Raw genomic sequence first — 13,917 nt, forward strand, 5'->3', positions numbered from 1 at the left:
CTGTGTTGGGCAGCTGATTACAAGGTTTACTACCCAGACTGACAAAGGCCAAAGAAGATTTACCATGTAAATCTGCTGTGACCTTGGAGGGTGCAGAATATATCTTCATCCATCCAGAAAGAGATGAGGATTTAGGACCCCAGCTCCCAGAACCAGTTGCGGTAGGGGTCAAAGGGACCCCACTTGGCAGTGGGTTGTCCACTGACCAGAGAGGGCAATTAAAGACCTGGTGTGGGCATACTAGGACGTACTTTACCCATTTCCAAGACAAACCTCACTAGGCTCCCACCACATTCAGATAAAACCCAGTTGAAGCCTGGAGCAGGCTTGCTAAATGTACCTATCCTGAAAGGGTTAAAATCCCACTCAATACAGGAGGTCCAGGAGATGTTAAAGCTAAGCATAATTGAAACATTGAAGGCCCTGGTCTAGTCCAATGTGGTCCTTGTACCTAAAGCAGATGGGACCATTCGATTCTGCATAGACTTCCACCGGATAAATGTGATCTCTGACTTCATTAGAAGCTCCCCTCAATGATCTCATTAAGAAATAGCTTCTCAGCAGGTCACTTGGTCCCCCCAGAGTGCCCAGTATTCAGAGAAAGAAAAGAGATTCTCTGTAACAAACCTGTATTGTGTAGCCCTGATTTTTCAAAAGAATTTATTTTACACACGAATGTTCATACTGGGCCCTGGGAGCAGTACTGCCCCAGAAGTTCCATGGCCAGGAACACCCTATTCTGTATATGAGCAGGAAACTCCTGGACTATGAAATGTGGTATTCGATCCTCAAAGGAATGCCTAGCAATACACTGTGTGGAGAAAATCCTGCGCTATCATCTGTTTGGGATCCACCTTCTTCTCATCATTGACCATACGGGACTCCAGTGGCTCCAGACGATGCCCAGGTCACCGTTGGTACCTCACCTTACAGCCCTTTCATTTTCGTATAGACCATCATCCTGACAAGAACCACCAGTACGTGCACTCTCTGTCTGGGATGCACGAAGATGGAAAGCCACACAGTGAGTGCTCCGACAGACCCACTCAAAGGCAGAGAGCCAAGGAGTGAGAGGGAGTGAGAGAGCTGTCCTGCAGGAGACTTGAAGTCTGGATCAGGCTTCCTAATGAGCTAACCGGAGACACCAGTGCAGGGAAGGAATCTCAAGCAGTTGATTCCTTATAAGAGAGCTGAAGCATTTTTGGGGGGGAGGGGGCGGAGAACGGGACAAAGACTCTGAGAAGCTGCAAAGGAGTCAGCTTTGGGTAGCACAGCTAGATGCAGGGTGAGTCACCTCATAAGAAATTATAAGAGATACTCTGCTAAGGAACCCCGTTTTTTTCCTCACCCATCCAGACTTTGAAGTAAGAGCCATGCCTTAGGACACATTTTGGGGCTCTGAGAGTGATTGGAAAAGCTGCCTTTTAAGTTTGTTTGGGACCCACTCCCACTCAGAAAGCCCAAAAGGCTGTGTGTTGATGAGACAAACTTTCATTAAAGTTTCTTGGGCTCTTGTTAAAGAAAACTTGCCTCCCTAGATCCTTCCAGAGGGCAGCAGGTGTTGGGGTCGGGCGGGAAGGAGACAGGTCACCCTTCCCTTATTCTCCTACACAGATACTGAGAAGATTTTTGACTTTTGCAATTCATATTATCTTATATATCAGGGTACTGAATAGGAATCTGGAAATTGCAGTCATTATCTTAAGTGAAAATATATTCTCTTTTGCTCTTCCTGTGAGGTTTTGCTCTTCCCATGTCTCACTGTGTCAATTCACATCCTGTAAATCAAGTTTAAATGTCATCTCAATCTTATAACTCCCCACAAAATTAATGGTCAGCAAGTTGAACGAACTTCTACCATCAGACAATAAGCCGGTGTGCCTTGTAAAGAATAGCATCTGTATTTTAAAGAAAGTGATTTTTTTTAACATCCAGAGGTTTAGCCATGTTATATATCTATTGTGCAATTTTTAATAAGTGTGTATTGAGGAGGTGCGGGGCGGGCAGTAAGGAATTCAAGTAATATTTTCAAAACGAGCTGAAATACTAAAAATTGTTTAATTATTGAATATGAGCCAATCAATTATATTTTCACCCCATCCCTAATTACTCATTGTTTCACTAAAATGGTTATGCTACTGAGGAAAAATGAAATTAGTTGTGGTCTATTCTGTTGAGATTAAACAGTGTTCTTTGGGGTAAGTGTCTGAATTTGGTATTACACTCAAGCAAAGGTCAAGCAAAATCACATTTCATCAGGACATGCTTGAGAGTCCTGTAAATTGCAAAGCTATACTTCAGAAATAATCTGTGTGAAAAGGTCTTGTCTCCCTTATATTGTCATTTACCAGTTGTCCTGAGGATGCAGATTGGACACCTATCTGGGCCTTCTTTTTGTTAAATAAAACAAAAGCAAATAATCCACATTTGTAGGCTAGCAGATTGGGAAGATACTAAAGAACCTACCTCTCTTTCCTTATTTAATACACAAGGGTAAGAAAAAGCACCTTATCCCAGAGGATTCCATTTAGGCTCTGATCTATAACAACAGAGACAAAGCTACTGCTGTTATCTCAAGCATCATATTGTCAGCTAGATCTAATTACTGCTAGCAAAAATGAAGGATACAGAAGTCTCTGAATTTATTGGAACCAGCACAGTTCTGCTGTGCGGTGTAGAGGGTAGGATACCAAACACCACTCAGGGGCTCATGCACCTTGTGCACCAAGGAACTGTGCTCAACAGGGCTCCCTGTGCTCCAGCTAGAGAGGAAAGGGGGGAAATGGGAGGTGTAAATTATGAAAAAGTTAGAGTTCTTGATTTATAGAGATCAGTGCTTAATGTCAACTAAAAACAACTTTGTTTCTCCTCCCACTTAAAATATTTGGCTCAGTGGATTTGCATTTTGATTCTGAATAATTATCTATGAGTTAATTGAGACATAACTACTAGCATCCAGCTCTCTAAACTGGTTTCACTTTTCATCTTTAATGAAGCACTCTGTTTATTTTTCTCTTTACCAAGGCTGCTGGCGAGGTTTCTAAGCATTTATATAAAGTGTGGAAGAAGGTTTGTACACAGACAGGTGATGCAAGAAACCTTCAGGTTGGGTCTTAAAACTCATCCTTTGGGTTTTGACAAATGGATCTCAGATTGCAGTTTAGAGACAATATGCTATCTCAGAGTGTACTTTTCTGTGATAGAATGAATTCCATTCCTATTTAGGATATGCACTCTAGTACTTACAAATTGTAAAGAGACCTCAGATGGATTAAATACTTTTCCCTAATAACATTTTTTTAAATGCTCAGGGGTTAGCCTTCTTGCTCCTTCGAATGAAGGTTGGAGGCATTAAGAAAAGAAGACACCTTCACAGCTGTTCCCCTACCTTACTCATTAAAATGGGGTTTCAAGTATTAGTCTAGCCTTTAACAGCATTAATGGTGGGTGCTGTGCTAAATGTGTGGCTTATTGACACTCCCACAAAGTGTGTGCCATGAATGACTTTTTTAGTATCGTTGACTTAAGTTTTGACTACTACATTAGCTCCTGGCATACAATTAATGGGCAATTCAGACATTCAATAACACATGTAAACTGGAAGCAGGCTTGTTTATAAACTGTCCAACTTATTCCAGGCATCTCATGCTTCCTTTTAACATATAGGGGATGCTTGGACCAATAGAAAAGGCACTAGACTGGGAATCAGAAGAACCAAGTTTTATTCTCAGAGCTACTGTGAACTCACTGAGTGGCCATAGGCAAGTCACTTACAAGGCCTGATTCTCAGAAGTGCTGAGCACCCATAGCTCCAACTGAAGTCAAAGGACACTACAGGTGCTCAGCACCTCTGATAATAAGGCCTTTAGTCTTCTGTGAGTCTAGTTCTCTACCTCTATACAAGCGGGATAATAATCTCTTACCCACCATTGGTAAAGTGCTTGGGTTATACAGATAAAAAAATGCTATGTAAAATAATAAGTATTATATTTTGCATACATCTTGAAAAAAGGTTAAACTTTTTTCCCCATTTTTTCCCCATTTTTTGGCACTCTACACTAGAGTAGCTTACAGTGTCCTATAGCACTCTTTTTTAAATCTAATAAAACACATACTTAATAACCTTGTTTTAATCTTCAGTGAATCAGGCTAAGGCACAAGAGATTCTGTTTTCCTCATTACTAGTGAATAGATCATCCTACCTGACATACAGAAGCTTATTGAACCAATCTAGCTTTTGACTCTAGGCATTTCATGTTAAGTTGAATTAATTTAAACCAAATTACAATTGGTTCAGAACACTGACTCATTGAGAAGGGCATATTATATGTCTTGAATTTGTCACTAAACTGCAATAAACCCCTTCAGATTCACCATAATTATGTAATACCTTGGCCTCATTCATCCAATGCCCTTCTGACCTTTTTCATTGTTAGTATCAAGACTGACCTACAGTGTCATTCCTTTAATTTTAATGTACAGTGGCCATCTTGATGTATTCTGTACACACTATGACTGTGCTATTCCATGTTCTGTATGACCGTTCTGCTCTTCCTCATTGCCAGCTATTTCAAGCACACCAGTGTGTCAGGAAGTCAGCAAGGTTGAGCAGAATAGCTTTTGATTAATGTGCATTGCCCCAGAACAAATTAAGAGAAACTAGCCATTTATCATGGCCTCAGATTAACTAAATTGATAATACCCAACACGTCATGTATATAAATAATTTTCAGATCAATAATCCCAAATTGATCTCCTTCTGGAAGCAAAAGAAACCTAAAAGACATGCATGTGTGTGTCTTAAGAGGAGGGGAAAGAATCATGAACAATGTTATCCCAATTAAAAATGTCCTAGGAGGAGAAATGGTTAGCTAAAGAATTTGACAATGGGATCTGTGGGCTTTCAGCCATATATAGTTTGAATGATTTAATTGTTATTGTAATATTTATATAATAGCGATCCCCAAAACCCCAATCAGGAGCAGTGCCCCATTGTGCTGGGTTCTGGACAAGGAAAGATAGTCCCTGCCTCAGTTTATAATCTCAACGAATCCCACCTTGGTCAGTAGTGACTGACCATCTGACAGCTGATGGAGGTGTACAATATGTGAGGCAAGTCAGCAATTTCAGTCTTGGTCTGATCTGGCAGCCTTGTTGGCAATCTCAGCAGGGAGGCACTGAAAGCTGGTCCCTCCAGGATACAGTTGAAACGAACTGGCAGACCAGTGTGATGAAGCATGTTGTTCCGAGGATGGAGTATGCCAGTCCCCAAAGCCATCAATCTGGTACCTTTCACAAACTTTCAATTTAAAATATATATATCAGACCAGACTCTGAGCTGGCCCTGTCTCTTTAAATTCAAGGTAAATTGGTTAACTCGTCTAACCTAAGATGGTAGATGATGTTTCTGATGTCATTCCAGACTGTTTTAACAAATCAATGCGTGTGGATCATTACATGGGTATTGATCATATTTAAATTGGCAATTGAATGCAGATGGCTTATATACCATTTTCGTATTGATTTTGCTCCTCACAGTGGAGGATGCTATTTCATTAGTTCAGCTTAAGAAGAAAATCTTTCCATGCAATTAAAGTAAAACCTGTGGTGAGCTTTGTAAAATGTATTGTTCTTCAGTAACAGATATTTTGATTCTGTATTTCCGGTTGTTTGACAGTTAACTTTGCAAGATTCTTTTTCTAACCTTTCAAAAGCCTGGAATGTTGGTACAGGAAATCTGCTCGCTTTTGTGCATTTTTTTGCATTAATTTGGTCTAAGGCATATCATGCTTCATTCATCAAGTTTTCTAATAGCATAGAAAGATACTGAATACTCTCTAAACATCTTCTGCATGTGTCATTTCATCACGAGTGTCTAACAATAGATCGATAATGAAAAGCTCCATTTTCAAATTGCTGTACTCAGATGTCACTTCAGGGCCTAATCCTGGAAATGCTCAGTGCCCTCCATCCCCACTGAAGTCAGTTCCCGTTGAAGTGACAAATTCAATCCAATAAAAATGGAGGGCACATAGGCCCAGATCCACAAAGGTACTTACATGCCTAAACCCCATATTTAAGCACCCAGCTTTAAATCCAGCTTAAATCCCAGCTTTAGGCTCCTCTGCTATACACAAAACTCCTGCTCAACTGCCACCTAACTCTGTAGGCACCTAGACTCATTTAGCACCTACATTTCTGCTGTAAATATCCCCTAGGTGCCTACGTTTCTGCCTCTAGGCATGCACACTGCAGCCCCATTGTAGGCACTGAGGCACCAATCACCCACCTAAGCCCCAATGCAATCCACAGACTGCGGGAAAGATAGGCAGAGGAGTGCGTGTCTTGCTTGGGTGGCCTGATCTGGTGGTAGGGAGAGAATGTTAAAGTGGAGGGAGACCCACACATAGTCTAGTGGCTAAGTCACTCACCAGAGAGGTGGCAGATTTCTGTTCAAATCCCTTCTCCTCATCAAGGAGAGGGGAGAATTGAATGGGGGAGGGGGGGTGCTCCTACATCCTAGGGGGTACCCTAACCACTGGGCTACAGGTTTTGAACTGCTTGGCATTTAGGCCCCTACTCAGTGAGGTACTTGAGCACATGTCTAACTTTCGGCACATGTATAACTCCATTGAAATGAATGGAACTACTCATGTGTTTAGTTAGACATGTGCTTAGATACTTTGCTGAACTGGGGCCTTATGCAAAGTAGGCAAGTAGCATTTTTAATTACGCCTATTTGGAGGCACAATATTTTTTCAGGAGGAAAACTTGCGCATGCAAACTTGTGTGGGGGTCAATTATTATTGCCCAATTTCCAAATCTATACCACTTCATTTTAAAAGATATTAATACCAGAAGGATTTGGAAATAAAATCTTAAGATTTAAATTTGAATATATGTAGAGTTGATATTTATCTGAATAAATTAACTTTACTTTTGTAATTTGCACCACTGTAAAGATACTGATCCAAATCCATTGACATCAGTGAAAGCCTCCCTCTTGCCTATATTGGGCTCTGGATCAAGCCCTAAATGCTGGAGTTATTTATTGTGGGGATTGGAAAGGAATCTAAACCTACATTCTCCTTTAGCCTTTACTGACAAACACTGATCAGAGGTGAAATGGCATCACCTTGATGGTTCTGTCATATCAGTAGTCAAGAAGTGACTGGAATAATCATCTGTGCCTTCAGCAGGTTCAGAGCAGAAGTAAAAGGCCAGTGCATCCATCAATCTGTTTCAGCATATGTATCCAAGCTTTTAATCTGTTGTCTTGGAAAGGAAAGGTCTTGCCATATGTTTCAACTTTACCATTTACAAAAAGAAACAATTTCAGGAAAATAGACATTTGACATTGTTTCCTCCTAAAAAAGTCAACACGTTCCACTTTTGTAGTAAATTGACAAATGCACAGCTATATTGACATACCTTATACTCTTATGGTTAATTCATTTCAACCTGCTTTTGAAAGAGCAGAGTGTTCCTAATGATTTAAATATGACAATCAACCATTTGATGTTGTTCCCTTATTTAGAATTACAACCGGTTTGTTCCTGAAACATTTCATACTGCTGGTGTTTTAGTCTATCACAGTGATGTATAGTATCAATGTTCTTTTTTTGGACTGTGAACTATAATGCACATTTATGGAAAATTATACATAATTTCACTGAATGTGATCCCTGAGGCTTAGCAGCCATTTCTCTACTTTGTTCTGTGCAGATTGGGGTTTGGAACTCAAACAGTGGCCTTAATATGACTGACAGCAATAAAGACAGATCTACCAATATCACCGATTCGCTGGCTAACCGAACACTCATAGTCACTACCATTTTGGTAAGTCCTGCTGCATAGTGTTAATATTATTATCCATGGTGTAGAATAGATCATACATTGCTTCCATTGTTTTACATATTTATATGAAGCCTTCCTTTTCAGCCTAAGCTGCACTTCATCTTTTGTGGTTCCCTGTACCAACGTATGATTTGACAAACCACCCCATGTTTCTAGCCCAGCATACTATTTGCAGATAGACACAATCAAACTGCCTACTATCCATCTATACACCAGAGTAATCACATTTCCAAATTATGTTTAGCTTATCTCTGTAGTTTGAAGAAACAATCTGTATTTCTTTCCACCAAGAAAATTTCACACACCCAAATCCTAACTTTTATAGTCAGCGTGTACGTGTTCTGACTTCTTACTACAAACAAGGTTGGACGAGAAGAGCAGCTTATGGTACAGAGGGGAGAGACAGATACTGGTACATCCTCACCAGTGTCGAATGGAAGTTACAGTGGGGAGGATGTGCTGAATTGTGTACCCTCCAGTCACCCCGATCCCTGTCTTCCTGGCCAGTGCTGCTGCTACTTGGGCTGTGCTGGCTGGTTCTAGGTTCCCTGGAAAAGGGGAAGTTGCAGATTCCTTGTGCCACAACTTCCTCCCTGCTGACTTTCCACTGCCAGGAGCCCTGCACTTTAGGTTAAAACTACAGAAGCCTGCCTTGCCTAGAGCCGAAAAGGAAATACTATGTGCACAAAACCACTCTGTCTATGCTATTTTTTATTCTCTCCCATGAATATATTGTCCAGTCAATGATATGATTTCATTATATGATTTCATACTTTTTAAGGTTTGTTTTATTTAGAAAGTCAATTTTTAGGTTTCTTTTATGATTCTTTATGTAGTATTTATTGTACTACTGCGGTATCCTTACCCATCCCTTAACATGGCACATTATATAGATCTTGGGCCTGATTTTGGAGGGGCTGAGCACCAACTCTAATTAAAGCCAATGGGAGTAACAGGCCCTCAGAGCCCATGAAACTCAGACCCAGTACATTTATAGCTAATTGATTTGGGAAATTTACTAACATATCTAAGATAACTTTTAATGGACATGGTAAATTAGTTGCACCTGTACAACTGTAGTAAATCATCCAACTATTTGTGTAATGTATAAACTGAGATTGTCTGAAATGTACCTCATTTCTATTGTTACATGTTTGGTATGTTTGTTCTATAGGAAGATCCCTATGTTATGTACAAAAAGTCTGATAAGCCCTTGTATGGAAATGACAGATTTGAAGGATATTGCCTGGATTTGTTGAAGGAACTGTCAAATATTTTAGGCTTCATCTATGAGGTCAAACTAGTTTCTGATGGTAAATATGGAGCCCAGAATGACAAAGGAGAGTGGAATGGGATGGTCAAAGAGCTCATAGATCACGTAAGATTGAATTGTTCTGTCTTTATTCTACTTTAACCTAATATAGTTTATCAGAAGCCAAGTCAAATGAAGTGTTTTACATTAGCAGGAGCACTAGCCATTTTCACAGAGCAGAAAAGCCCTTGAACAAAGACAAGTAATTAGGGTCTGCAGTTCTGGGGTGTTCTAGGAGGGAAGAAATATATTCCCCCATGCTGTAGACCTGATCCATGGCTATTATGATATCCCTGAGACTACTGTAGTTTCCCCAGCACCCGGGCCCCTACTCTGCTGCAATGATAGTTACATCTCCATAGCAGTAGACCCAATCTCCCCTGCACAACAGTAGGCAGGGAGCTTCCTCTCTTCACGGCTCTGCAGTTGATGAGCGGTGCTGAGCCCCCATGCAGGATTCCCGAATCATGCCCTGCCCTACCCTATCCATTGGAAAAGTACCCGTATTGTTGCATCAAAGGATCTCGGTGTCTGCAAAGACAAGGGAAAGTTTGACTTTTTTGGGGTGCTCTCTTCCCACGAATGATATTTCAGACATGTCCCTTCTGCTTCCAGTAATGTCCTAATAATGCACTGTTTTGCCACACTTTCTTGATGTAAACTGTTTCGGTCATACTCAAATTACTATAGCTCTTCTGAAGTAGTTTTTCTGCCCACAATGACCTTTAATAAGGAAACCAAGAATTTTTATTTTACACTCAGTTACAGTTCAGCTCCTAGGCAAAACTAGACATGTTTGTTTTAGCTTGTTTAATACCCATGGGAAAAGATGGAAGGAATAAAAATATGCTTGTTGAATGCAAAGAAAATGAGAATATTTTCCAATTTGTGTTCCCAGAAAGCCGATCTGGCGGTTGCTCCTCTCACTATCACCTACGTAAGGGAGAAAGTTATTGACTTCTCAAAACCCTTCATGACGCTGGGGATCAGTATTTTGTACCGGAAACCCAATGGCACAAATCCTGGTGTTTTCTCCTTTCTCAACCCTCTTTCTCCTGATATTTGGATGTATGTCCTCTTAGCCTGCCTTGGAGTCAGTTGTGTACTCTTTGTAATTGCAAGGTAAGTTTAAAGACTGTGTGAGAGACACAACCTCTTTACTTACCTCTTATCATATGTGTGTTGCACTAGTCACACAACATATACTCACTCCACTAATAACAATTTAATGATATTCTAGGAATTTTATCCAGTACCAAAAACACTGCATCCCAGAGGGGTTACCTTGCATTATTTTTATATGAAAATAAATATTCATAGTGTGGTGGGATTGTTCTTTACTTACAAGTTGAAGGGAGAAAAAATAAAATTGATAAAATTTGTCATAAGTTACTTAATAGAAATGAAAATATTACATACAACTGCTTTTCAGCATATAGTTACTCCTTTATAAGCGCTGCACTTTTCAGCTAACAGTTCATACAGTTAAAAGCCAAGAGAGAATCTGAAAATCTTTGTTGCTGAAGGGTAGAAGTCAGCTCAGATCAATTCACTCTGAAAATTTAGGATAGCATAACAGAAAACCCAAGGGCTTGGCTCTGCAAGATGCTCCCATACCTCTCTCTAAAGTGAATTGTCACAGGAGGTGCAAAGCACAGTGTACTCTCACATCCCAAGTGAGAGCCATATTCAGGAAGGCACTTATGACCCAGTGGAGCATGTGTTTAACTTCAGCAGGACTTAAACTGGGCTTAAAATTAAGCAGATGCTGTCATGAATCAAGGCCTCTGCGAACAATGAACTCCTAACCCACAGAAGAGCGAACTACTAATAGAATACAACAAGTTTAGAAACTAGGATGGGGGGGAGGGGGAATTGACTGATGAAAAGTTCAACAAATTGTGTTTAAAAACTAAAAAAGAAAAATATGAAAATCTGATTGACAGAGTTTAGCAATACTCCTTTCTTAGCAATTCTGGAGTCTGATGTTCCAATACCTTTCTTACATGAATAGTTCATATATAAGTAGACACATTAACGTCAATGCTACTACTAGTATGAATAAGGGTTAGTCATTTGAATAAAGGTTTGTGGGATCAGGCATCTACATTGCATATGAGACTTTCCAAGGTATCGCTTCCTTAGGAATTTCAATATTTTATATATAAAATATTAATTCAACATCCCTTGGATGCCATATTTGAAACATTAATTTTTTTTTCTGTTGGCATTTGATATCCATACTGTGATAGACCCAGGCCAGTTAGATACAGCAGAATAGCAGAAGGCAGATATAGTGGCCACTGGATTAATGGTTTTCTGTTCCCTGACTGACCAGTAGCAACTCTGGCAGTGAAAGGTTGGCTGCCAACAGCTGCTATCCATTAGGGTCCCTGGGCCAGAACCTGGAGTAGAGGGTGGGCCCGGGTTCCCCCCAACCCACCATTACAGAAACAGCTCCTGGGAGGGAAAAACAGGCCCCTGTCAGGACTGGAGGCTAAACTGTTTTGGCATGAGGCCGTAGGAGCAACAGAGACTGTGGGAATTCTCTCACCAACCTCCATTGCTGGCTTATGATGAAAAGGGCTCAGTAGACTGTATCCCTGGCCCTAGAGAGAGAGAGAGAGAAGGGCTATGTGGAGGGTTGCAGTGAGCCTCTGAAGCAAGCATAAACTGCCTGGAAGCACGAGACCCATAGGGACAAGGTTGGAGCTCTGCCACAATACTAAGACACTCTAAAAAGTCATATTTATTTTTACTTCTTCCACTATTTGGAATTATAATTTTCATCACTATTTTCGAACATTTTCCAATCCTCCCTCCTCCTCCCTAGGAATATACATACAAATATTTGTCTGGGTTATTGGTTTTTCCATTACCAACAATTTGTTTTTCTGCTAACACCTTGTAAAGCTTTTACCCCAGTTCTATTATGTATGAATATAAAATATGACATAATTCACACTAATGAAAGAAAAAGAGCATTTAGAGTAGATACTCCAAGAAAACACATTTCAAATCATGTAACTCTTCATGGTCTAACATTTATATAATAGCGATGGGATAATATATAAAGCTGTATTGTTGAAATTCTAAATATTCCTCATCTCAGAGTAAAGATACAATGTAAACATTTATTACAAAACTCTTGTAAATGTAAAACTCTTGAAACAATTAAAATTGTATCTTTTGATTCCAGAGACCACAATGAAAGACCAAATGTAATGAAATAGCATCATTATAATAGCCCCATGTTATTCATTCTGATGGTGTGTATTCACAGTATCTAATTTCCTATACAGCTCTGAGATGAGTTACGTAGTTCTTGTCATGAGTTCCCCCCATCCTGAATTATGATTTCTTTAAATTGGCGATCTCCCTTATTTACAAGAGCAGTCCCCACAGAGGTCAGTTTTTGATGTGGTTGTGTATTTCTTTACGGCCACAGAACAGCTTTCTTTTCAAGTGGACGCACTGTCCAAATGCACTCTTTCATATACGTGAAACTTTGTCTGCTTGCTGGTTTCAGCACCTGTGCCCAAGGCAGACTACAGTGACAGAGGGGGGGGCAATTTGTGGGGTTTATTGTTGTGGTGTTTTAAACTGCTTAGAGTGTGCATAGAAGATCATGGGACCACTCATTAGTGTAGGTCCTGGGTACAGAAAGAGTTCATCCATCACTGACGGCTAATCTAATATCAGCCACAAGACTGCGTACAATTAGTCATGATTTCCCACAAGCTCTTGCAGTAGCTCACTGTACCATGAATAATAATTCTAACTGTGCACAAATTGTCATCTCATTCAGGGCTAATATTAAATCTGCCCAAGAGCGACAGATTAACTTTGTTCTGTTGTGTGCCAAGAATAAAAATATTTTTTCTTCTCCACATTAGCTGTGATTACACTAATAATATTCTGCTAAAATTTCTATCTGTTGCCACCTTTGTTTCATCAATGGCGGAAGAGCTAACATAGGCGTCCATCAGTGATATAGACACAGCGTCCTCAAACTTTGCTCAGAGAAACCCTGCGTGAGGTACTGCTTAACTGCCAGCAACCTCCAACATTGTGTCTACACTACTGCTCCAACTGGTGGAAATGAATCAGTAGAAACAACAATGGAAATATTAACAGAAATTTCCTAGGTTAGCCAAGTCCTGGAATAGAATAATTGACCTGCCCCTCCTCTGTTCATTGCATTGACATTTCATATGGTACTTTGCACAGAATAAGGTGCATAACAAGTAAATCTGATATTTAATTCTAAAAGAGAATGAGTCACTGATATACTAGCAAAAAAAATTTTTTTTAAATATGTACTGTAGGTACTTTTGCTCCTTGAATAATCAAAAGGTCATATAATAAAATAAAGCTTTCTGGTCTGGCAGAAGCAGTTCTGGTGACTGAATTTTATTGCTATTTTCTAGCAGTTGCCATTTTATTCCTTCTGTTGTTGATACACTTTTGTCTAAGCCACAGAATAGGTTTATTACTTAAAAGAATGCAAGAGCCCAGCCCTGCTCAATTTGCAGTGCAAGACTCCCAGCAAAAGATCAGGCACAATTACCGTTTTACACTCTTTACACTAACATGTCAACACTGTAATTCAGTGTGTGTGAATGCCCAACAGAAGGCCTTTGCACTTTGATGGCTTATGTGCAAGTTAGCTGGTGCACAGGGATGAGTTTCACCCTTTGTGCACAAATCTAGTTAAGAACAATTTCATTGATTGTAGAAAGGTGGCT

General features: G+C 40.0%; 1 protein-coding gene across 8 annotated transcripts in view; it reads left to right on the top strand.

Annotated features, from left to right (window-relative positions):
• The window catches only part of GRIK1 (glutamate ionotropic receptor kainate type subunit 1), a 230,669-nt gene that overhangs the window by 179,319 nt on the left and 37,433 nt on the right, over nt 1-13,917 (top strand). For 6 of the 8 annotated variants that reach the window (XM_073362600.1, XM_073362592.1, XM_073362544.1 and 3 more), the window contains 4 exons: nt 3,025-3,069; nt 7,726-7,839; nt 9,032-9,235; nt 10,068-10,291. In XM_073362600.1, the coding sequence (XP_073218701.1) occupies nt 3,025-3,069; nt 7,726-7,839; nt 9,032-9,235; nt 10,068-10,291 (587 nt within the window). The remainder of the gene's footprint in view (nt 1-3,024; nt 3,070-7,725; nt 7,840-9,031; nt 9,236-10,067; nt 10,292-13,917) is intronic. The other 2 variants (XM_073362562.1, XM_073362552.1) reach the window with 1 other exon arrangement.

The sequence above is a fragment of the Lepidochelys kempii genome, chromosome 1 (genome assembly GCF_965140265.1).
Source record: "Lepidochelys kempii isolate rLepKem1 chromosome 1, rLepKem1.hap2, whole genome shotgun sequence".
NCBI classification, from domain to species: Eukaryota; Metazoa; Chordata; order Testudines; family Cheloniidae; genus Lepidochelys; species Lepidochelys kempii.